Genomic DNA, 26,231 nt, shown 5'->3' with positions numbered 1-26,231 from the left:
ATCCGTTGGATCTACACATTGGATAACGGATTTATCCAGCTGCTTTTTAGGGATCTGCAGAACTCCAATGAAGAAGCAGAAATGTGTATTAGATGGTTAAACTAAATTTTTGGAGAAGGAAAAAATCAAAACAAAACAAAACAACTAAATAAAATTTAAGGCATTCTGCAAAAGACCTTCAGACGAAAATGGTTGTTTGCTGTGAAACATAGAAAACAGCCAAAACTAAGCCACGAGCTCCCAGTTTATAAACATTTGCAGGAAATACTAAAATCCCTCTGTAAAATGGTTATCTTGAAACTAGAAGCCTAACATTTTATAACCCATAATAATCCTGCTTAGAGGTTAGCTGGAACAGCACCACACAGCCTCAGTAATATGTAATTGTAACTATGAAAAGTATTTTTCTCAAAAGGTCCTGCTAAGCCTAAAACAACATCTGATTCAACTACTTACATCTTTAAATTCTTCCTAGTGTCTAGCACTGCTGGAGAAGTAATTTTTGTGGCAGGCCCAGCCAAGGCTCTGGACAGTAGAAAAGCACCGTAGCCTTATGTGTATTGGTAGGCAATACCAAGCTGCCCACAAAGTGGCAAAAGAGGATTTTGCCAGATTGCAGGAATAGTAAATCTAAAAGTCTGGTAGAATGAGGTGGCCAAGAGCAGGGACTGCAACTGGGAGAGGCCAAAATGCAAAGAAATGGAGACAAGCTTTCTCCTACTTGACTGCAATGCAACCACAGCAAAAACCCAGCTCCCTGCGCAGAGCCTTCGTCACGACCAGCCCGGCAGCACAAATGCCCCGGCGGGGGCTGCTGGCACCGAGGCAGCTTCTGTTGACAGAGATGCTTTCCTGCTGACACAGGGGCACAGTTGCCTCAAACAAACCGGGCTTTTCCTTTGTGGAGAGGAATTTTCGTTCAGCGTGCCGCTTCCTTGACCTATCCACACGGCCACAGCTGGGGTTACTCCACTAACTTACGGGAGCAGAAATTCCATGTGAAGAGTCACATTTTTCAATCAAAACTTTCTCTACTTTCAACTTTCTACACTTCTTTTTATGCTTCACCTTAGCTGAGATAAATACTGATTCCCATCACTTGGATATTGAGGGCATAGACAGATCAATCAACACAGCTAATTCTGTGAATATAGAATGGGGCTCAAGCTTAAGGATACTTGTTTTCTTTAAATGTAGTGCAACTTCTGAAGTTCTTGGAAAAAGCTTCATAAAAATAATCCTCTCTCCACAAATCTGTGAACTAAGGAAGCATTATACCCATTCCAGAAAAAGAAAGGGTTAAATAACAAAAGAAACTGATGTGCACAAGAGATGGCCCACCCAGACACCACGCAGGCTGCTGTCCCAAGTCTCATGTGCAGTTTATTACACTAGTGAGAAGAGAAAAAGTTGATCTTTAAGATATATTCAAATAGGAAATTGTTCCTGCCCTCATTGCATCAACCCGGACTCTAGAACGGCTCCGTTACTTGAGTGCATTACTTGGGTGCACGGAACTTTCCAGGGTAGCCAACAATATCAGCATTCATCAATGCGTCTGGTTCTTCCAAACACTACAGACGGCCATGTAAATGTCCTAAGATATAGATTGTGTTCTCACACATACGACCTAGTGGATGGAATGAGCGTGTGGGGAGCAAAACAGCCCTACTAAGCATGGAGAATTTGGCCAGAATTTTGAAATAAATGGAAATCAGCCCAGACATTTTGCTCAAAAACAAAAGGTTTAGAGCTGACAATTCTCTGAAGGCAAATTTTATACTCATATTTCAAATGATTGCAAAAAGAAAAGAAAAAGTCAAAACTGCTCTGAAGCATATTACACACATTTTTGTAAAGCAATTAGTATGAAATGAAATCTGACACAAATAGGAAACCCATTTACAACAGGAATTCTTTTAACATATCTATTATTTTTTCCTTAGAAATAATATCCCATGCTTCAGGGAAGTAGAAATTTTACATTTGAAGAAAAGAATGTACTTTAAGAATACTAACTAGGAATCACTGGTCAACCACAATAAGCCATGATATTAAGGCTAGTACATATCCTTTTCTGTAACAATGACAACCGGGTGGAGTGTTCAAATTGGCAATTATAACACCAACTTTTTGTTTTTAAGTCAAACTTGAAGTTTAAGATTACTATCTCTTATAGAAATAAAGCTGTTCTTCAGAATCCTGGGAACTTGCAAGCCTGCATCCAGAGTGATAAACTAGTATCACTGAAAAAAAGGCATTATTTTTAGATGCGATGATTGTGTGTTGGGAAGCAAGTAATTTTGCTGCAGCATTTTAAAAAGATAACTGTCCCCAGGTGTCACTTCACCTTGCACAGCTGCAGAAGGAAGGGACGCCCACGTTTCTGCTGGCCAGTACAATCCTGCAATGTTTAACACGAAGTCTCCTGCACTGCCCCATCTGCACGGGCTCACGCTGGGGCAGCCAGGCAGGAGCACTGAGTGCCCGAGCCCACTGAACTCCCTGCTCAGAGCCACTTCACAGAAACTTCATGTTTATGTATTAAAAGAAACAACCTTTTTTTTTTTTTTTTTTTTTTATGGTTACACATTACTCAGTGAAACTTAATCCAAGAGATTATGTAATCTTTTCCTTCTAAATTTCTAAATCAAAGAAAGACAAGGAAGCATATCCCAACTTTTAAAACTTGCATTTAGCTAGCAGTCACACAAGCTAAAGATGAATCTTACCTGGTGGAGTTCTGTCTTCTGTTTTCTATTTTCATTAAAATTTGCACATCTGAGTGAAGAGACATTGTATAGATTTTTAATCTGAAAAAAAACGTGAGACCTTAAGTGGTATACTTCAGATTTTTCCTTATTATGAGCAAGAGATAGATACATTTTGCATGTCAAGAATAAAAAAAGAATATTTGTTCATAAAACAATCATTTGCCGCGTGCTCAAGATCTGTTATAAATCACGGCTGTGATTGCTACCTTTTCTACTTCTTCCTAAAGAAATGGTTCACTGCCACCACTGTGGTTAATTTTGGTTACAATTTTTTAGAATTTGAGTTGCTTTATTTGACCTTTATGCCAGGAATCAATTTCTTAAACTTCTCCTGCTTAAATGTGGTGTCTATTCAAAGGCTTCATTAGTGAATGGATGGTTTCTATCCCAGGAATTAAGAATATACCACTGCCCAGGAACTCAGTTTAACATACTGTTACAATGAGTTTAACAGATCTCTTCAGAAACATTGTGTTCTTTTATAATTAGATAAATGTGGGGAAAAAAAATCTTCAAATACATACCTTTGACAAACTACAGGATCTGACTCCACTGGATCAATATAGGGCTTAAGGATATCAGTGAGTGTTCTATCCTCTGGCACCCTTTCACCAAAGATAAAAATCAAACACACAAGATACAGTTCATCATGTACACAAAAAGCTCTCATCTGAGTCATATGGAAGAAGCTACATGCCTGCCCATTGCAGTTTGCATGACAAAGTAGTTTGTGGGAGGATTTGAAGTGCGTATCAATACACGTAATTGACAGCTCTGCCTCAATTTCAACACTGGGACTTTGTTAGTACCCACAGGGAGTGAGCAGATGCATATCTCTGTTCCTAACGCGGCAGCAGAAACATGCTGTTCCTACAGCCCTAGCAGTAGGCAAGGCACACCTCTCATTCCCCTTCAGGCTAGGAAAACTTATGATGAGGAAAAAAAAAAGACAGAAAAATTTGCTAATAGAAGTTTTTTTTTCTGGCTTTCCTACAAAGGCACCTATGCAACCACTGCACCCTATATGAAGGCCAGCTTCACTGTGATGGCGAGGGAAATCTGGTTGAACATCTGCTCCATGGGAGTATCTTAGGTGTACAGAATAGTACCATATTCATATACAGGCTGGTATACTTACACAAGGCTAGCAATCAAACACTTTGTGAAGACACTCAATTTGAGAATAAAATTTCTTCTAGCTTTCAAACTAGAAAAGAACTACAGACCTTCAAATAATTTAAACATAAATGCTTCTTTAATAGCCAGAAATATTTGAGTTTACCTTGTTTGAATGAGATCATATCAAAATATTCTGTAGTTTAATTCTAGAACACTAGTGTACACTCAAAAAAAATCTGTTTTTCAAGCTCTATACCTTTTTAACGTGTATTCAGCATGACTGTGAGGAAACACCAGTTTCAAATGCCAGTAGAACTTCTGCTCCCTGAAAAGAAACAGAAATGCATACTTTCAATACTGTAGTAATGCGAGCTGGTTACTCTTGTGTTTTTTTCCAAGATACAGCTTGGTAGCCTGTAACATGTAAGGAAACGACAATATACAGTGATACATTTTGAATGGTACTTTTGAGTAAAAGGAGCAGGCAGAGAACCTGCAAGATGCACCCTAAAAGAGATAGCAGCTCCTTCCTGTCCTCAGAAGGAAAAAAAAAACTCTTCCTTACAAATGCAGGCAAGATATCACCAAACCAACGGATAACAACATTTCACTTGGAAGAGGAAGCATCTCCCAGCTGAGTTACTGTATGCATAGTTGCCCTTTCATTTGAGAAAAGGAAAACGCTTTTTGGCACAGCACCTGGACAGGTTGCCACCCCCTTGCTATCATAAGAGCCAGAGGTCCCAGCCAAGGCCCAGCTCTACACGAATCAAGAGACCAGTCTTTGCAGGCAGTGATCATCTCAACAGGAAAGGGGGGTGTGCAAGCAGGGAGCTACATTTTAGGGCAACAGGGGTAATGGAAGTTAGAGGCATTCAATGTTTTACAGAAACACCACACAGAAAGCTTGTGGTAGAGACACAACACAGTCTCATGTGCCCCTCACAAACCTCTCCAGTTCATTGGTTGTTCAGCCATTCTCTCCTTCAAGCTTGTGTGATTAATAACTCAGAATAAAAACTACTAAAATGGGGTTGTCAGTGTAATATTATGTTACGAAAACCTGTATTGCCTAGAGGATACTTGTCTAGATCAGGAAACTTCTCTCTGGCTTTGTCACTTTTCTACAGATGAGCTCCTAGAGTCACTGTTGACTGACTTCAGACAAACTACTTTTCTCCTCATAGCTTCAATTTCCCACAATCTCTAAGTGAAAATAACAATCTCTTTCTAAAAGAGCTCTCAAAAGAAAAAGCCCCAACTATCATGGCAACCCACACTGGCTCAGAATTTTACAGTCATGACTGGTAATAAAAATTAGGGGAAAGGCCCAAAAAAAAAAAATACACCAATACCATTTAGAAAGCAAAGGCTAGAGATAAGTCTGAAGTGCGGGAATTTATTATGGCACCATTTTTCACTACGTAACACCTATGAATCATTATATCCAGGATAATCAGAAACAGTTTTGTAAAGTTCTTTGTACCACGTTTAAAAATAAAATGCTACTGTTCTGACACGCTGTTTAATTTGCTTATCAGGGGGATGAAACATCATCCAGCAGGGACAAGTTGGCTACCGAAAAAAAATGTACATGCATCCAGCAGCACATACTGGAAAACAGTATACAACAAATTGGTTGCTAAGTTCAGTTAACTCTGATACCACTTTTTAATGTAAACACTTTATAAAGTGCACTTACCAAATAAACAAACATTCCCTTACCAAATATCCCACAACTGAACTTGCTGTATTAAAGCATCCCTTATGCATCTGTAGAAACAACAGCCCCATAACAGTCTGATCTCACAGGCAAGACCAGTTCCCTGCCGGCTCGCCGAGGCAGTGCTGGTTCAGCACTGCAGCTGTATAACCAGCTTGGAGGCCTCCTTGTAGGCTTTCACCCTTTCTATCCCTACCAGGCACAACGTAGCCTATGGATTAGTGCTTGGAAAAGGCTACAAATCAGGGAAGTTTGAAGATGCAATGTCATAAAAATGTCATTTCTTGTCAAAATGTTAACACTTCAGAAAATCCAAAGTGTTGGTTTTTCCATCACATTAATAAGTAAATTGGGTTTATTTATTTCATTTCTAAGTGTTCTTGTCTGAAAGCAAATAGTAGAGAGAAAGAGCTAAGATAAAATAAGAACTGTGCAGAAAAATGCAAGGAATAAAGAAACTTAAAACTCATAGCCTCATATGTTCCACTGTAAAATAGAGTCTTGAAAAACAGCAAGACTTACATAAAATGAGTTTCTCTAAGTAGTGAAGATTTGTAACAATCTGCTGGATGCCTATTATTGCAGCAAAGCACTCCTCACCATCAGTGATATCTGCACAATTAGAGAACTTGATGTCAACTGTAGATGTTAAAAGTTGCTTCACAAAAAGTTCAGATTAAAATTAGATATCCTGGCTCCAGATTTCACTGACTTCATTTTCCATTATGGCTCACTAGGGTAGTATTTCCTTCAACTATAATTGACATGTCCTATGTTCATTTTCTACATGAAAAGGCTTAATTGAGTAAGTCATCCCAAGTTGAGTAACGGCTCGGAGCTTAAAGCGTTCCACGCCGTTAAGCCGCCATGGAATGCCACTCCATGGTTTTCTCGGATACCAAGGCACTGACTACAAAGCTACCACAGAGCACAGATCTGGGAGAGCTACAGCACATCACTGATGTCACTAAAAGCAGCATCGCAGCCCATCCCTGCACCGCCTGGCTTCACATCCCATTTTGGCTACTTCAGAAGCATGGAAGCCAGTTAGAAGGAGAAAGAGAAGCCAAGGGCCTCTTCTCCCACATGAGATGTAGCTACAAATTATGATCTAAACCGAACAGACTGTTTTACCATTACTGTTCTTCTAAATCAAAGTATCTATTTCCCTTTTATTTCTCCTAAAATTCCACCCCTCAGTATTTTCAGTATTTGTTTCTCTTTTCTTCACCAGCCACTTCGCAGAGCTCCACATAAGCTTTTTCAATTTTTGACAGCAACAACTGAAAATATTTTTCATGCTGCAAAGGTAGCAGAAACATATATAGCAGCTGTCAACTTCGGCTGGTTTTCCGAAGAACTGCCGAGATTCTCACTGTCTTTTACAGTTAATGCAACACTCAGGTGCTGTGTGCTCCAGGTGCTGTGGGTGCAGGCAGTACAGCTGCTAGGAAGTAAAGGAGAGATGGACAAAGGATTCAGGGACCAGAAGATGCCGGTTAAGTTCCTTGGAGGAATTTTAGAAGGATTTATGACTGCCTGTTTCTCAAAACATTTATGGAATATAACTTAAAGCTTAACTTTCTGATCTAGGTTTCCTTTAATACAATTTTGCCTAGATTGCTGCAGAAGTCCTTATATTTCTATGTATTTTTTTTAATGAAGAATCTGACTCAAAGTTCTAAACTCACCACACTGTAAGATACCAACTGCAATTCTGGCTTTACAAAAATACTTAGGGTCAGCCTGCGAAAGACAGTTATTCACTGAGCATTTTGCTTCTACTTAGCAACTAACTCTCTAAAAAAAGAGTTTTACAAAAAAAAGTGCATGAGATTACCTTACATCAAAGCATAGACAAATACTGTAGTATTTTTTATGTTATTTTGAAATAACAGGAAACAGAGAAGTTTAATGAAGGACTATTATCCTCCAACTTTGAAAACACCTACAACTCTTATCTGGTGCACCGAATTTTAAGTGAAATACAGCACACTCAGTATCTACTCCTTTGAGTAATATTGCCTTTCTTAACTTTTTTAATCAATGAATATTCAGCAACTGACTAGATTCTCTTGTGAAAACAAAAAACCCCATTAATACACGAGAACACATAGTGGTTTGATTTCATAAATAAGCCCACAGCCACAGCACATAATTAGTTTTGCAGCTTCCATGAACAGCACACAAAAGAGGATGCCCCCACTTAGCTGAAGCTTCATTAAACTAATTCCTAACTAAAATTTGATGGATAAACAGTAAAACCAAATTATTTCTACTGAGAGCTAAAGTGTTTCTTAGTTACAGTAAACAGCAAGAGAATCCATGAAGAAATTGAAGTGCACTTCCCTTGTAACACTTATAGTCTTCTATCAAGGGGCCTCCCAGCAGCAGGAGGGCTTACTAACCGTATGTGTTGCAATAATTAAACATGTTGGAGTTGAACTGAGAGTCCTGCATAAATCAAAGGGACACTGTCAAGGCCGAGTCACCCAAACCATAGTTATCTTAAAAGAATGAAACTCCTGTCCTGTTTATATTCTGCAAGTTTCCACAATTTCACTATGAGAGTTAAACATTTCAGCTGTTAAAAAGGTTCCAGCTCCAGAGCAAGCGCTCATTCTCTGAACAGCTGCTGACCCCACTCTTCTAGATTTAATAGGTCTAACAATGTAACATTAGCACAAAATACAGCTCAAAACTTCTGGGTAGATACTAAATATCAGCAACACTTGATTTATTTAAATTATTTTAATCTAGTTGAAGATAAAGATTTGTTTGGGGCTTTTAAGTGCTCCTTGAAGTAACCTCCATAATGCTAGTGATCATTGATACAATGCTGCTCCTAGGCCCCCATACTATATTTTGTGTTCAGTATTAAACCGAAGACCAGAGATAAAGGGAATGAGTCCCTCTCATCCCGCTCCCAGGTGCTCCTCAATCTCATCCCAACCTGCCACCCCTTCCCAAAAGCTCCCTGTGCCGGCAGAGCATCCCAAATCCACAGCAGCCTGCTTCCAGGAGGGGAACTATCAGCTGCACCGGGAAATGGGATATCACAGGCAATGTGTTTGAAACCACGCTCCAAAAACATTGGGAATAAACATAAACATCTTAAGCATCACCTCTAAATCTGATGTCTCCTTGGTAAGAGCTCACTATAAACTGGACTTAGACTCCATTTTCTATTTGCTCCCCCATTAATTTGCTACATTCCCAAGATGACAAATTAGTCCAAACCTAGTGTTACCTAGCATTGGCACGTATGCTTTCACAACACTGGATGTAGCAAACAAACTAACCGAAACCAGGAAATGAAGAGTCTGGTTAATTCATCCAAACAACCCCTGATCTGTCCTCCAGGGCTGGCAGGGCAGGGGATGACACAAGAATACATCTTGTACTTCCTACTCTTGGATTACTCTCATTCCTGCCTTGTGCGGCCTAACGGCTTGGCTCACACGGAGAGTGTGAAGAGGACATCAGGAATGACTGTTCCCAGCTTTCTGCGCACATATGTGGAGCAGCTTCCCATCTCCAGAGCAGTCACTCCACAAATCCTCACTGGCAAAAAGCAGGCACAGGGACTCAGCTGTGCAGAAGGGCAGGCACACCAGAGCCTGGGCACTGCAAAGTGCTCCCTTGTATAAAGCTTAACTTTTTGGCAAGTATTACAGTTAAAGGGCTAATGGGTGTCATGGAGTCCTGTGGGATAAGTGCCGAACGGTTAATAGTGTAGCTGTGTTTCAGTCAAACCTAAGGTTTGATTCCTCGGGCACCCACATAACAAAAGAAGGAAAAACGTGTCAACTTAAAAGTAAAGGTGCTTAGCTTTTATCTAAACCAGTGAATTCAGTCCACACTGCACGAGCAACAGCATTAGCACAAGAGGAAACAGAATTGCAACAGTCTGTACTCGGACCGGTTTAAGCTGTTAAGTCTGGTAGCTTAAGCTTTGCGGTGAGCTGGTTCAGAGTTTATCCAGCTGAAAAGTGCCCCTGGAAGACAAAAAAGGGAAAAGGGACTTCCTGCTATATTCAGGTTATATTTCCCTTTTAATAAAAGGAACAAAGGCATATTGTAGCAAGGATTGTTTCTTCTACTTGTCTTATGCAAAAGCATAAACCTGAAAACAGGAAGGTGCAGGGAGTTTGGTGGTTACTGCTTATCCTTTATCAGCCAAATCACATAAAAATGCTACTCTTAATGTGTAAAGTGGCACCTCATTTCAAATGATGAACCTGCATCTGACCTGAGAGCCAAACTCTTCCCTGAGTCAGCTCAGAACAGCTCACCCTACAGCACAGTAATTTTGATAATGTTTAGCACAGAAACCATCTGAGGGATCATAACAAAATGACTGATCCCAGCAAAGGCAGCATCTATCAATCTTAAGGAAAAGAATGGGACAGCTCCCCCAACCAAACATATCTCAAGAACCTGATTTTTCAAGGTGTTATAACTTCTACTTTTGACCTGTTACTGAGTCTACTGTTGACCTGTCTCCTTTCGACATTTAGTAAACATCAACACAATGTAAGGAAACACTGGGATTTTAGAACTTAAAGAAATAACCTTTTAGCAGGAAGAAGTTCTAACACTATCACTGACTAAGCTTCTTTTCTGCCCTAAAGGACGTATAAAATTTCAGCTTTTTAGCTGCAATATGACTTATTTCACTATAGGTTAAGTACTGCAATAATTCAGAACAGGCTTTTTTCTTTTTTTTTCCTCCTTTCTAGAGGAAACTATGTATTACAGTGATGTTTTACTCCATTTTTAAGCACCTACATTTTGCAGTAACCACAGAACAAATTCTATAGCCTTGAACTACATTGCAGGAAACAGATGGTTACCTTCCTGTCCTCTTACAAATGGAAAATATGACCAAGTCCTTTATGATGAGACCTGAAAGTCCCTTATAGGCTAACACTTTCAAGAAAGGACTGTTTTTATTGAGAAAAAAAGGTATTTTCCCAGGCAGTAAAATACTTCCTTGACTATTTGCCAATAAGTCACCTTCCTTACCCCATTCACTTAGGATTAAAATCTGCTTCTGTTAGAAAAAACAACATGTGAATGCTTAATCCGCTCAAAGATTAATTCACTCCAAATAAAAGCTCTGTTTCACTACGTACTCTAAAAAGATTTTCCAGAGAACAAAACCTGAAAAACATGCTATGTCAAGGCAAATTTTTGTCACACAGGATTGTACTATGCCCAGAATCCTACCAAGAAGGACCAAAAACTCTTTTTGCCTGTTCTATTCTGTTCTATTGCAAGAATGTCTGGGCTCTTTACACTTGCTCTAACTCTTTGAGACTCCTCTTTTACTCTGTATTCCTAGGGATGTTTGTGTTGTGCCAGGTATCCATGACATTTCGGAGATTTTCCAGAAAAGTTAAGCTCACCTCAAAGCTTCAGATACCTTGTGCTAGGCTTATGCTGCTAAAGTATCTATAAAGAATAGGGTACAAAGCCAAGAAAAAAAAAAAAAAGTCACCACAGAGGCAGACAACCTCTGCTTCCTTGGCAGCACCAGCAAGGCTTGGGGCTATCCTCTGGTCTTTCCTAAGGAAAGAAGAAAGCCTCATGTATGCATAAATCTGGGGCAAAGGGAGGAGAAAATATCCCAGATTCCCTTTCCTCCTATGGGTTTTTCCATGTTTTTTTTCTCTGGTAGCTAGAACTGGTAAAGTATGTGCTTTAAAAAGTCACATTTCTAAACTTCTTTTACGCCTTATGTTCTGCCAAGAATAAGGTATCTGCAAAAACAAGAAATGATGCTTTCTCAAAGGAAAAGGCGCAGGAGCGTCGGCAGCAGCTTCCCCACCTCTGTCGTCACTTTGTCAGGGAGCGACACCTGGCGGCCGGAGCCTCAAGGCCGCCCAGATCCGCCCTGGGACGAATTCAGACCCTCATCACGACGTGCTCAGTGACAACAAAATATTGCTGACCGCAGCTAGCCAGGGACTCACTTCTTATTGAAGATGGTTGAATTTTCTTTTCTTTTTGTAAATCCAATGGGAAGAGTTTTCAGGTTGATATTATGCCTCCGAGCTCTATTTCTCAAGTAATTTATCTAACGAAAAATAAAAACAACATTATTGAACATTAACAATGTAATCAAAAGTTAAAATTAAACAAAAATGAGTAATGAAGTAATGAGTAATGAAGGGAACTTTGGAGAAGCTATAGAGAAGGCCACATTTAGTGTGGCCTTTTACTTTTTTTTAAATCATGATGAAAAAACGTTAACAAAGGAAATTATGTCAGATATTCTGAGGTGAAGTTTTCCCAGGCTTAAAAAACACCACATCCGAGCTCTTTTTTTTTGAACTTAGGCATACCATGAAAGACACACGCAGCCCCTGTGGATGCACCACCACCCATGGAGCTGTTTTAGGGCTATAACCCAGTCAGCAAAAGGGATGGACAAGCACCATCTCATCCACTCTGACAAAATAGGATTTGGAGGTGGCATTAAGGATAGAAGTCTATAAAGGTGCCTACTACCTAATGCTAAAAGCTGCTACCTTACATGGCATCTCATCAGCTTCAGTGCATGTATTCTTACAATATCCCTATGATCAAGAACACACAGACACAGCGCGTGACTCCAGCCTAAGAAAAAGTTGAAGCCCTGCGAATTTATTTTGTAGTAAAACAACAGCATGAATTCTCTCCAGATGAACACTTTAATGCTACATTTACATGCCCTCAGAGCCTGGAAAACAACTTTCTTTTTTGGACATATCAACGAGTTTTTATGACTTATCAATGAGTTAAAATACGTTAGAGTGGATTTTTTTTCCTCCCCTTCCTCATCTTGTTCTTCCCAGTTTTTGTCAAAGGATTTTTAGGAAACATCGTCTCATTAATGACTCAAACAATCTGAAGAGTTTCAATCAAATCCCTTCCTATCCGCAGCAGGTTGGCTTTTACTTCTTTGTCCCATTATGAATGAATCATTTACTCATTACAGAGCTCTACTTGCCCTCCTTTCATACGTGTCAAAGCATGCAATAATTTATAGGCAACTAACACCCACTACTTACATGGGAATACTTTTCTTAAAGAAAATGTGAAGGTGGAAGGAATGAGTCAGGATTTCTTAACACACACCTGCCATCAAACAGCAAGAACGGTCATATCAATTATTTTAAGAGCATACACTTTTATCAGTTTATTCTTCTAAGCATTAGATGTAGCCAACATTACTAATTCTTACATAAAGCTACAGACTTCTTTCGATTTCTGTCCCTAGATGTCCGAGTCACTCATGCCTTCGGAGGAGACTCATGAACTCTGAAGCCTGGATGGTGACTGTCTCAGTGGAAATTCGAAGAAACTGAACCTCATTTCCAACCAACTAAGTTCCTAACCTAAAACTTACAAATTTATTTGTTGTTGGCCTGTGCACAGAAACATCTCGAGCAGCAGCATCAGCTGTCCTTCCTACATCTTCCAGGAAACGGTAATCTGAAGATAAAAGAACAGAAAAAAATTAGTGCCAACCCATTAAAAAGGGTGAATTTTAAAAAGCACAAAGAATAATCTTACCACTTAGAAGGTTCAAGTCAGTAAACTCATTTACTGAAACAAATGCTGTTTTATCCCTGACTCCATTACAGTTCAGTGTAAGCTTATGCTTCTTTACACACAACAAACTGAAATGACACACAAACAAAATATTAACAAGTCAGGTTGAGCAGCATAAAAACAAAGACAAAGAAAAAAGTTAATTCAGATCATAAATACCTGCAGGAATATTTCATGCATCGTGGGCATCGGTACTTGGCTTCCTCTTCACCACAGGTCTCGCACCTGAAGGAAGGAAATCATTACGTCTCCAGGAAGCTTCGGAGGCTCCTGCCCCCTGCCAGGTGCCTCAGAACCGGCACCAAAGCAGCAAGGGGAAACGCAGCAGCCGCGGGACCATCTCTGCAGTGCCCGGGCCTGGCAGCACGGCGGGAAGCGGCGCGCGGGGCCGGCGGAGGTTCCTCCTGGCGCCCACCGTGCGCCGGGGCTCCCCTGCCCTCGGTCACGCCGGGGCCCAGCGCTGCAGCCCGCTTCGCGAGGAAGCAGGGCGGCCGCGGGGCTGCACAGAGCTGCAGCTGGGAGCCTCCCGGGGCGGCTTTGCCGCCCTGCGGGCCGAAAACTGCTGCGGCTGGAAAGGGCGCAGGGCCCTCCAGCCCCCGCAAGCTCCGCTCGCGGCGCCCAGGGCAGCGAGGCGGGAGGCGGCGCCCCCCGCGCCGGCCCGGGACCGGCGGGGAGCCACCGGCACCGCCCGGGGGAGGCTCGAGGTCCGGCGTGGCCGCCGCGCCCGCGGCTCCGGCGGGACCGCGGCCCGACCATCGCGTGCGGAGACGCGCCGGTCCCGGCGGCCCGCAGCCCCTACCTGCGCAGGGCCATCTTCCGCGGGCCGCGCGGCCTCGCCGCGCCCGCCGCGGCCTCCATGACGGCGCGGGCAGGGCGGGGCGGCGCCTCCGGCGCGCGAGGCCCGACGGGGCCGGGCGGCGGCGGCGGCGCCCCCTGGCGGCGCGGAGCGACCCCGGCCTCGGGAAGGCGGGGGGACACCGGGCCTGCTCCGGCCTCTGTCGTTCAGGGATGAGTTTTGAGACGCACTAAACGAGCTGTCAGCAAGCTCTAAACTTGTGCTTTAAAAGAACAGTGCAACATACAGAGCAGAACATTTTCCAAAACGTGACATTCTTGCTAAAATAAATCTGTTTATCACAACATCAGCTCCCAAACCAAACTAGGAGTGCTTATGAAGTGACACTGATGGCCATGAAAATGCAAAAATTACAGTAAGAAATATAAGCAGTGCATTTACAACCTTGCTTTCTCTTTTGCTAAATTTTCCCAGCAAGAACAAAACTGATTCTCAGGGCAGGAGGCAAAAGGAGAAGTGCAGGCCTGCTGCCTCGTAAACAGAGTCCTTGTCCCAAACCTCCTGGGCCCAGGAACGCGCCCGGCCCTGAGCTCAGACTATACACTAGGAAGCAGAATAATCAAAGACAAATTTTTAGTTTTAAAGCTCATTTTATTACAGTTTGGTACAAAAGGGTCAAAATGTTCGAACAGCTCCCTGCTCCCCAGTACGGTTTGGCATCATGTCATATGCAATGGAGTAAAGTTTGGATTGAAAATACATAGCGGCATAAAGAGTGCATTTCCTGATTTTTTTTTAAGGCATTGTAGGCCTAATTTAAGAAAATCAAAATTGTCTAGTAATATTGTTAAACAAAGGAATTTCTAAGTTGATAAAATGATTATAATTTATCAGCAGCCATTCCAAAGACATGCTGTAGTAAAACTTTGAACAAGGTACAAAATATATACACACTGTATCATCTTAAGATGCCTTTGGCATTCAAAAAAGTTAACTGTAATACAGAGTCTAAAGCTCAAAACTACAAAAGGTGGCTCTTCTACAACGTTTTTTTACAATGCCTACAAAGCTAGCTCTTCTGACTATATGCATCATATACAATGCTCTGCCGCATATACCGCTTCCACAACAGCACACAAAAATACTTTAAGCAGGAAATCCACATAAATAATGCTTTAGTTGTAACAAAGTAGGTGACCAACAATTTATAATAAGTACCTTTACGGCAGAAACGTATCTCGATGTAACCAGCACATACAGTCTGAAAGACAAAAAGGGACTCAGATCATCTCCGCTAAGGCCACAAGCACCTTGTGTTATGAAGAGCACCAAGGCAACACGGACAGAAACACGTAAGAGGTAGTGTGCCATCTGTTAAGATGTGTGTGTCCACCCAGGACTATAATACAACTTTGCGCTAAAGAAGATGTATTGTACTGTGGCATAATTCACGTTTCAAACACAAGCTATTGCACATTTCGGAGCCCTAGCCGGTACTGTTCCGCAGGACTGCGTGTCTCCAGCTCTCCTCGGGTGTTGCTTGCAGTGCTCTTGCGTTACTACAACATCAGAGGTCCTGAAGACTGCCGTGGGCAGATATTTAATTCTCAGTTCCAGGAAATTATACAAGAAAGCACCAACCAATATAAAAAAAATTAAATACTTCATCGAAGTTGTTGAAGTCTTTTTTGTTGTTTTTGTTTGTTTGTTTCTTTATATTTTTAAATGCCATTTCTCCGTAGGAGGAAGTCTTTTACTTCCTGAGGTTCTTTAACCTATTCTGTTTGAAATAATTCTTCAGGTTCATAGCGGTGATGGTGTCTGTAATGTTCAATCGATGCAACAACTCCATAGTGATGTAAAAACCAGCATAGGAGCCTTAAAGGAAGCACACTGAGCCACTTTCTACGAAGTGCTGTTGCCCTGGTTTGAGATGAGAGAGCATGTGAATCTGAACGACCGGGAGCTGACTAGTGTCCTGAGCGTGAAAAGAGAACTGAGTCTTGTGCCAGCTGCCGTCCTGGATCTGCAACACAGGCAGAACAGCAACTTGGTGTCAGAGACGAACCTCAAAACACAAACTGAAACCGTCCTAAAGGAGCCAGAGGGGTACACTGAAACATTCCTCAGGTACAAAATAAGCCCCAAACAAGAGTGGGGAGGTGGGGGCTTCAGCAGCCACACCTACGATTAGACCATTTCCTTAGTGTGTGGTAATAAGAGACAGAAGCAAAGCAGCTTCTGAGTGCCTCTGTAAATCCACTTTCTATTTTAAGATTTAAAATCACTTTTGTATCGATAAGGGATCAGACTGTACTCTCTCACACCTTCTGTCTCTGTAAATGACAAGAGCTATAAAATACTATAAGTCTAAGATGCTCAGCTGCTATTTTTGTCAGTGTTTGACCAAAATTATTTGATATGGTAAGAAAATATGGAAGATATGGTAATGATTTTACCTTATCTTGATAATCATAGTTAGTAATCTAATAATCGTTATCTGTTCTTCCAATTTTTACAAAATCCAAAATATGACTTAAAAATTTAATTAGCCAAAGAGTCAGTTTCTGACCATCATTCTTTTACTAAATAACTAAGCAACTGAGAGAGTCGGTGAATTTAATGATATTTAGTTGTCAAAAAAAACTTCTAGTCTGTGTACACCTAAGATTTTGTGCTGGATAACCTCAGCAGAATTCCTGCTGAAGACTGAATTTTCATTCCGAGAAAACTGCTCCTGAAATTCCCAGGAGCACCTCCTTAGATCTGTTCTAAGCTCTCTCTTCTCCCTTTGTAGTTATCTGTAACTACAGGGAATCCAATGCTAACAGCAAGCACGAATGCCTCCATTACTGTAATTGGTTTTGCATTTGGACAGATGTTGAATTTCATATCAAAGGTTTGCATATAGACACATAGACAGAACCACGCAAGTAGTAAACTTCCAAGCAAGAAAATCTAAGCTATCATTACAACGCTAGGAAAAATATATATCCTCAAAGCTTGCTTATTTGTAGAATGTTAATAATTATTAAGCACTGATTCCGTTACGGGCTTAATAATGCTAAAAAGTATTTACCATGCATTCATCCGTAAGCACCTTTGGTTCAAGTAGCGTATTTGCTTTAAACATTTGACCATTCCATCCCTTGAAGCTAATGGACATTTTCTGGCCACCTGCCTCATTCAGTCCCCACACCGGCGTGTTCAGACAGTGGACTGTGATGCTGTGGGTTGCTTCGGAGCTCAGTAAATGAAGAAAGTTCATCTGCACCTTTCCAACGCCAAACTCCAGCTAAGTTCCACAAGAAAAGCATCATTAGACTTGCAGCTGGACTATGCTGGCTGGCCACAGCAACATGAAGTGACACACAGTTACATGAGCAGTGTCTAGGCATGGGAGCACGGACACATGTTTATATACTATGATCAATGCCAAAGAGCATGATTTATTCCTTTGAGGAGGTACTGAATACTACAAACACAGAAACTTTGATAGAACATTTTCAAAGTCTAAATATAAACATTTGCTAATGCTCACAAACTTGCTGGGACACAGCTGGGCAGATACCATTACTCTGTAAATACACAAACTGAAACAAATCATTGTGTTTTTCAAACAAAGGTGGTTTCAGCAACAGCCTTCTATCTGTACTCACAACATTTGCTGTCCTTAAACAATACCTTGATCCCATTAATAACCTGAAGTTTATAAGCATATTTTAAACAGCAAGTCTAAAGTTCTTCTAGTTACTCCAAAGAAGAATTCCTGCAAGATCAGATCCTACTCACATAACCCATATCCCTGTGGATTAGGACCACTAGGAATAGATACTTTATTTTTTGTGGAATTTTACATATCTGCTTATCCTGAGGAGCAACAGTGATAACGTAAAGCACTCTCACATTCTTAAATTTGAAAGATCCCTATGTGACATAAAAGAAAACCTTTTCCTCCTGACAAGGCATTTATCAGTATCTAAAAGTGCTGAAAATTATTTTGCTAGTTAGTTTAGCAATCTCAGCATCTCTATACTCAATTACTAATGTAGCTTAGGAGAATTTCTGGCTTGTTTATATCTTATACAGAAAATTATAAAGCAAAGGAAAAAGAAGAGCTCTAACAGCATGGAAGGTAAGTAAACAAACATCTAATGCTCAAATTAGTCAAAACTAATATACGTTGTCTCCACTATTCTGTAATTTCCATAGTGGAATATATACTGACATGCTATCCCACAGAGATAAACATAAAAGAAACCAACTGAAACCTAACATCTTATATTGTAAGTTAAATAAACAAGCATTCATTTGTTCAAGGTTGTGGCATGGCAAGCAGCAATTTATACCTTTGTCACAGACATTGGTGATAAACACGTCTGACCACCTGCAGTGAAGTTGCAGAAGACTTCAATGGCATCAGAAGGACATCCAATATTTGGGTCAATCCAGTATTTTCCTATTAGTATATAACCCCAGATAAAAATATATATATATACAGTTGTTACTAAGCTATTTACTTATTTACTTTCTGGCAAGTATCAGATATATTGTTACTACAGCTTCACTGGGAATGGAAGAAACAAGAAAATGTTTCCACCACTGCAATGTAGACAATGAGCAAAATCGTCACAGCCATCCAGTACTGGCTACGTATGCAAAGACTTTGATGCAAAATCTGTTGTTCTCACAGTTATCTTGAAAATCCTTTCTTACTCTTCTTTCTACAAGACACTTCTATTCCACAAATTCTTGTGATGTTAATAAGGAATATTCCCCACTGTGAAACAGCTAATTTGGTCCACAAGGAAAACAGGACAAATAAGGTATATCTAAATTATAGCAAAATGTAGCTCCCTTTAATTTAGGGTTAAAGGTAGGTGAGCCTCTGCTCTACAGTCTGCATGAGCATGTGCAATCCTCTGTAAAGTGGAGACGGGGTCAGTGACCTTGGAGGCCCTGAAGGACTGAGATGCATTAAGCAGTGAAGTCTTAATGAGGGCTTGGCTCATCTTTACTATAGTCTTCATTGATTAGTCATGACATATGCCAAGGAACAGCCATTTATTTCCTTGTAATGTCTAAAGTCATTTCCTATTTTCTCATTAGCTTGTTTAATGTTAACACTTGATAATAGGGATACTTACATATATTTATTACATTCTTAAACATTCAGAATATAATTTATATCTAAGCAAAATTGCTAAACATTTTAACAATAATTTGAAACATTCATTCAGAGTCTCCTTGGAGACCAACCAACAGTTGTCAATGTAACTGACAATGGCAGGCACTTTTCTAATTAGAAATCGAGAATCTGATCCACACAAAATCATGGCAGATGATGTGGTTAAATCAAATTCAAACAAGGGTATGAATATTAGTTAGTAACATCATTTCCCCTCTAAAATCCAGAGTTTGCATCTTAAAGATAAAGATGGCTGTACTTGCTTCAACACAATATAATAAAAAACCCATACCCATTACAATTGAAGTGGAAAGTAACATTCTGAAACAAGACATTTCAAAGCCTAGCTATGTTTCAGCTTTTACGAAAGCAGACACTTACCATCCGACACTTTCCTTTCACAGTTAAGCAAATCCCTGCAGATGCGGGCTGGATTATCCCGAGTGCCAAGAGGGTTCTTGATGCTGTGCAGCAAATTGCTAAGGTAGTGCAGTGTTCTGAATATCTCTGTACTGTGATCTAGTAAAGTTACTTCAGTATTCTGGTATCTCTGCCAGGGGCCATTAGTAATTGTGTTATCACAAAAAATATCACAACAGCAGCGCATGCAGTAAAAATCAAATGGCCATTGAAGATCCAGATAGAAGCAAAGTGTTTATGATGCATGCAATCAGCCATATAAAATAAGGTAAGAATAAGATATATTCCAATAAACAAATTAGTATATTTTATTAAAATATCAGTATAATGAAGTTACAGATGGGTTAAGATCATGCAATTGCATCATTATGATATGTTGATGTAGAAATATGGATACAGGAAAAAAAAGAAAAAAGGAAAAAATTAGTGCATTTTTCAAGTATACTCAGCAGTCTCAGATTCTGAACAATGAAATCTGGTCTTAGACTATCTCTTTGTTTAGATTGCATCCTATATATCTTGCTATATTTAATTATATTCTATAGTGATTGCCTGCAATCCATGACTAATCCTAAATAAAGTCTTCGTAAAGAGGCCTCATTCTGGTCTTTAAAAAACATTTTATAACTATATACCCTCTGTGCCAATATAAATATAGTGAAATACATTACCTCCATCTGCAGTGCAGCATTTGACTGGATCAAGGCTTGAACAGCAGCATTGATGTCCACTTGTTTCTGGAAAAAATGAAAACCAGAACATAAGATCAACAGAAATAACCTAAGATACAGGTAGCAAACTGTTTGTGCACTGCTGTAGACACATATAGATGATATGCTCGTTATTTTGGGGTGGGGGAGGGATATCTATGTAAACACATACCTTTGAAACGGGATCCTCTCTTCCATTTCCAAAGAAAGCAAGCATACACACAGAAATAGCATATTACCTTTCTATTAACACTTCCCCCTCCACACACAAAATTTAACGATCATACTCCTAGAAGCAAAAAATACGATGCTAGAATAGTAACAGACTAGTGCACCAGCTATTCCCTCCACCTGTTTAATCTGTATAGTTAAGAAAAATGATTGAAATCAGTGTTTTATTCCTTTCCAGAAAAGGCACAACAAAGAACATGGTACCTGTACAAAAACAACTTGGACCACATGTGCTCGTCTCACTTGTGGTCTCAGGTCTCTCGCCAGCTGAAAGCTCCTTTCCTGAAGAAAAGGCCATGGCTCACTTGCCCAGCAGAGAAAGAAACGTGTGGTGGGTGTCTGAGTGGAGGGTGAGTGAGCGCCAGCCCCCCTGGTCTGCGTGAGCCAGCCTCAGGAGGAAACCAGTTCCCTTGTTATCTCCATTCCCTGCACTGTTTGAGAGGTGTATACACTACATCTCTCTCTACAGTTCCTCTACAAGGAACTCCAAGTTCCTTTTTTTAAAGGATAATCCACTCATATGAAGCAGGTCTTAGGATTGTTCTCTGTTGGAGCCTGTTCTTAGGATACCACCCCAGCTTTTTGGATCCTTCAGATATTGACCCTGTCCTAGTAACTGGCACAATCCCTTAGAAGAGAACAATCCAGTTGGATATGTATAGGGAGATCATCTGGGCCAGAGATACTACAGGATTTTCCTGGTGCTTTCTTTCAGATTGTTCAAATGCAGAATCGTTCCAACAGAAAACAAACCATTTTTTTACAGTGAGACAGCTCTAAGCCATGTCAAAGGTGAGCTTTGCCTACTAAAGTTTCAACAGCATTGTAGAACGGAAGTGCTGGTGTAAGACGAAACATTCAAAAGCTGTTAGTGCAGTGATGGAGGCCATAGGGAAACGTATCTGCTTTTCCCATACGGTGACTAAACAGGCAACGCATCTGGAGAAGATCACTCCCAGCAAAAAGGGCCATACTGCAGTGTTCTCAGGGAACTTACTCTTGGTCCTGGTGGTCCTGGCGGTCCCTAGAAAATTGGAGAAAGCAGGTTTTAGGTGCATCGCATTTGCACATGATACTCTCACAGCGGAAAACTACGCACGTTTTTTATGCACTTACAGGTGGCCCTGGCTGGCCCTGAGGTCCCTGAGGGCCCTGAAAGAAACAGAGATAAAATGCAACAATTAAAGGTGAATGTCTCTGCTTCTCCATTTCTAAAAAATCAACAAACGCTCATGTGTACAATGGAGCAAAAAAGTGTGTGACACAGGTCTTAGTAAAACTGTTGATTATTAGTTGCTGTTCTTAAAAGTACCATGTTCTGTTAATGTGAAAACATTGCTGCGAGAAGTGTTGGTTGGGTTGAACATCAAAAGTTGTTTATCCAATTATTTTTGATGTTAAGGCACATCAGAAGCCATATACAGAGTATTAATTCATAGTGTGCCAATATTATGTATTATAAATATGAATAACTATGTTGTATGAAAGGTCATAGAGGCATCAGAAAAACATTTACAGCTAGTAATAAAAAACTGCCTGCATGAATATCTGCTAAGCATTTATTACCTCTTAATGCAGGGTCACCCTTCAGCCCAAATACATAATGTTCATTGTTTAGCAGTGATACCGCACATTTCTTTTACATTATTTAAATTATGCCCTTATTCCTAACCTTAAGGAACATAATTTTACGCTGTAGGATGATGCAGTAGGAAGAGAAGGAAGAGGAGGAGAAGCTTTCCTCCAGCTCATAATGCCTAAAACACACAGTCTCAAATCTAAAGCATGAAAGGAAACAGAGAGCTGTCTAGGGGTCAGGTACAGACCCTCACAAAGACCATCTCCTCCTCTGAATTATCCACGACCAACGATTCAAATTAAGAATACATTTACGCATATATGCGGTGATACTTGTGCTTTTTTTCTACATTATGTTCCTGAGTCACTATATATTCAAAGCCTCTAGGAGCTGCTGTAACATAAACAATAGCAAGGACATTGCAAAAAAGGAGAAAAGGTATCAGCAGCTTAATATCAATGAAAGAGGAGGAAGAGGATACATAATGCAGGCAACACCTGTATTATGCATTAGTAAAATGTTTTAGCATAACTGAGTTTAAGCCAAATTTTTTTAGCAGTATTGCTATTGCTTATACCAATTTTCAAGTACAATAAACTGTTCCAGCAAAAGCACTCTTGCCTCTAAGTCTAGACCAGTAGAGAAACAACAAGCATGCTAACAAATGTTCTAAATTGATCTATTCAGAAGAAATATCAAGATGTAAATCACTTAATGTAGTATTCTTTATAGGAGATTTCACAATGAGATGCGTGTATTTCTACATGCAACAAGTGCTGATCTCAAGGCTGTGCTTCAAGCTGCCACCGTAACAAGAACACATAAATCACATATATTTAAATTTAAAAAAAAAAAAAAAAAAAAGTGGGGGCCATTATTTAAAACCTTTCACCAGATCTACAGCAGCAAGGCTGTGCTGAGGGACTGCAAATGAGCGCTGAGGCTGAGTGCCACGCTATACATGCTCTGCAATATGAATAGGTGACAGTCACAGCTGAAGCTATTTCCAGATTTTAAAAAATATGGTCCAATGATATTTAAATAAGATACTAATGGCATAAACTATAGGCATCACCTTTCAACTGATGAAGCTTTATTTGTGTTTCTTCCACGTACACAAGAAACTTTAAGCCATCTTGTAAACAAACACTGATATTTTATAAAGATATTAACAATTAATGTTGGGAAATAAGAATTAAAGAGTAATTCATTTCAGCATAGAGTAACACTGAAATGCTATGGATTTTGTGGCAAGTTACAAGCATCTCTTCACTCATTTGAGTGTGCCCACTGCCAAAATTGAAATTTCTTTTGAAATCCTATTGCTATGAAATGGGCATTATTATTGTTCATCATTATAACAAAACCAAAGACAGATCAATTTGCAGAGATGACATCCATGTGACTGCTTTAGAAAGCAACCTCAGCTGATGCAGATCAACTGGGTTCCACAGGGCTCTACTATTGGATGACAGTTGAGAAAGTCAACATCCACATTTAGGTCATCGCATCAGGAGCTCAAATACCGTCAGGCTGCTGCAGAACTCTTCCAGCCCCCTGAGTATATACTACTAGACTCTGTGATCATGCTTAATGAAATATATTTGATATAAAAAGAAAAGGAATGTGAAACAAATGTGAGAAGTGAATTTGACAGTGTAAGATCAATTTTGTCATTTTTTTTCCCACCAAACTTGACTACACAATTACCAACTCAGGGCAACACAGAATATCTTCAACGGTTTGTCCCTGAGTAACCACCGCTCTCTGATGAATACGTGTCTTTGTTCTGGATGCCAAGATTTAGAAATTCCAATAGATTTTTCAGATGAGTGAATGCTTCACTTAATATTTCAATCATCTTGGCATATGTCACAATTAAAAAAATTCCAGGATTCTTGGGAGTAGGACAGCTCAAGTTTGTAGTAGTTTCTGACATAGAATTGGTTCTTTATTTATTTATTTTTGGTAATATCACAAGTACACTGTTCCTATGTTTTTAAGATATTTTGCAATGGAGGAATTTGATTTGTCTTGATTCACTGTTTTCTTGCCAATAAAAGCCATGTGGAAAAAGGTAAATATTGAATACTATTTTTTAACTGCAGTAAAACTCTTTAGGGCATATTACATTTCTTAAATGCATTAAAGCTTCAAAGACCTATATCAATTACCTTTACAAACCTTTCAAAAATAACAAAACTACACAGAGTATGTCAAAAAATCCTGCAGAGACATTATAAATATTCTTTCTTTTTGTTGCAGAACATCAGAACAATATTAAATTACAAATTTCATGCATTAAGTTAATTTCAGAATGTTCCAATGGAATGTACAGGATTTTTTTTTTTTTTTTTTTTTACAAATCTACTTAATTTATCCTTTGATCATATTAGAATTTAAGTGAGAAAAGTGCAATTCCAGTTCATAATAACAAAAGCAAAGAATAAAGTAATTAGTTTTAGCATGGTCTTTTAATTTCTTAATCACTTAATTTGATTGGTAGTACAGAAGTTCAAAGGCCAAAACTCTAATCTTTTCTGATGCTGTACAGCCTTGATCTTGCATGCAATGATACACATTCTTAACTTGAAATACATGAGCAATCTCAAAGACAGCACAGCACCACTCGTTTTTAAAGCTAAAACATGTGCATACTAATTTTCAAGATTAAGATTTTGTAGTGTATTGATTGGATTTCATAATTCAAATTAGAGAGTTGTGAGATCTCAGGTGGTATAAAAACATAGGGCACGTTTTACATTATTTTCTGATTTCCATCATCTTTCTATTAATGTAATCACTGATTTCAACAGAATTATTCTTGACAAACTGCTAAGGACAAAGGAATGGATTTCTAAACTATTCTTGTTTAACATTATATTTCACATTTTACTGAAGCTACAAACAGGACATTTTATTAATCTGCTTAAGATAATTGCACAGAAACCCATTTGATATAAAAATATTTAGGTACTGAGAAAATGAATGCTGTGAAAATTTATAAGGCGGGATGAATCCCATGACAAAAACAATCAGATTGTCACAACTGCCCTAGCATCTCTACACCTTCCCACTGTTGCCCGAGGACTATCACATGCCTGACAGTTTGCCTGGGTGCTGTTATCCTACCTGAATCATAATGGTTGGAAAAGAGCTTCAAGATCATCGAATCCAACTGTAAACCCATCACCGCCCAGCCTGCTGAACCACGTCTCCAAGTGCCTCATCTGCACGTTCCTTGAACACTGCCAGGGACGGTGACTTCACCACTTCCCTGGGCAGCCTGTCCCAATGCTTCACCACTCTTTCCATGTAGAAATTGTTCCTAATATCTAACCTGAACCTCCCTTGGCACAACTTGAAGCTAGACCAAAGGCAACAACAGAAAGGAGAGCAATTCGGAACCACAAAACACCAGGGATTTAGGGTCCTACCAATTGGGATGTTACTAAGAAAACCCTTTGCTAGCCTTGTATCTGCTAGCACAGGAGGCTTGCAGAGCTGCCAGCATTTGAGAATAAGGCAAGACAGTTGTCGCATCAGTGACAGAGCCTAAAATTCCTGGTGAAATATATTTTACTGTAATTAGAATAATATCTAATACTTTCTTTTAAAGTGTTATTTGGATCAGACAGACCCTGTAGCAGTTTCACAAAGACCTGCTATTCTGTATATGTTTTCCAGTGGAAAAGAGGACATTTCTTTCTAGTAATGATCACTATACCCATGACACACTAAAAACTGTAAGTTAAACAGTAGCAGTAGAACTGCCTTGGGAAATGTTAAAACCTTCGAGATTCTAGGAAGAATGCCAATATCAATTTTAAAAGAATAAATTCAAAGCTTGGAACACACAGCTGGATGAAAATCATTTTCTCTCCTCTGTATCTGAAAATAGTTGGAAATAAAACCTTTCCCTGGCTACAGGGCTTAAACTAATGCTGCTGTGTATCATTTTAAATTAAACATACTTCTGAAGACAGTCTCAGGAAGGAACTCATGATTCAGTTGTCAAATGCCAGCACCGATTATGGATACGAGTGTTTCTTGTTCACAGTTTTGGATTTTGCCTTTTGGGGTGTGTGT

The 26,231-nt window shown here is 39.8% G+C and overlaps 2 protein-coding genes across 2 annotated transcripts in view; both read right to left on the bottom strand.

Annotated features, from left to right (window-relative positions):
* Positions 1–14,076, bottom strand: part of ZNHIT6 (zinc finger HIT-type containing 6) — a 29,417-nt gene extending 15,341 nt beyond the window's left edge. Inside the window, exons 1-8 of the mRNA XM_088526015.1 lie at positions 14,018–14,076; positions 13,378–13,443; positions 13,180–13,286; positions 13,013–13,098; positions 11,595–11,698; positions 4,150–4,218; positions 3,299–3,379; positions 2,733–2,813 (exon numbers count right to left, since the gene is read on the bottom strand). Coding sequence (XP_088382141.1) covers positions 2,733–2,813; positions 3,299–3,379; positions 4,150–4,218; positions 11,595–11,698; positions 13,013–13,098; positions 13,180–13,286; positions 13,378–13,443; positions 14,018–14,076 — 653 coding nt within the window. The remainder of the gene's footprint in view (positions 1–2,732; positions 2,814–3,298; positions 3,380–4,149; positions 4,219–11,594; positions 11,699–13,012; positions 13,099–13,179; positions 13,287–13,377; positions 13,444–14,017) is intronic.
* A 1,766-nt stretch (positions 14,077–15,842) lies between these two features.
* Positions 15,843–26,231, bottom strand: part of COL24A1 (collagen type XXIV alpha 1 chain) — a 124,265-nt gene continuing 113,876 nt past the window's right edge. Inside the window, exons 54-60 of the mRNA XM_088526064.1 lie at positions 21,680–21,715; positions 21,561–21,587; positions 20,294–20,359; positions 19,584–19,752; positions 18,364–18,473; positions 17,094–17,309; positions 15,843–16,040 (exon numbers count right to left, since the gene is read on the bottom strand). Of these exons, the coding sequence (XP_088382190.1) occupies positions 15,894–16,040; positions 17,094–17,309; positions 18,364–18,473; positions 19,584–19,752; positions 20,294–20,359; positions 21,561–21,587; positions 21,680–21,715 (771 nt within the window). The 3' untranslated portion in view covers positions 15,843–15,893. The remainder of the gene's footprint in view (positions 16,041–17,093; positions 17,310–18,363; positions 18,474–19,583; positions 19,753–20,293; positions 20,360–21,560; positions 21,588–21,679; positions 21,716–26,231) is intronic.

Source organism: Tinamus guttatus, unplaced genomic scaffold (assembly GCF_059628265.1).
Source record: "Tinamus guttatus ecotype Peru unplaced genomic scaffold, ASM5962826v1 Tinamus_guttatus_pri_ptg000242l, whole genome shotgun sequence".
Lineage (NCBI taxonomy): Eukaryota > Metazoa > Chordata > Aves > Tinamiformes > Tinamidae > Tinamus > Tinamus guttatus.
The sequence above is the reverse complement of the archived record's forward strand: the minus strand, read 5'-3'. Positions and strand labels throughout refer to the sequence as shown.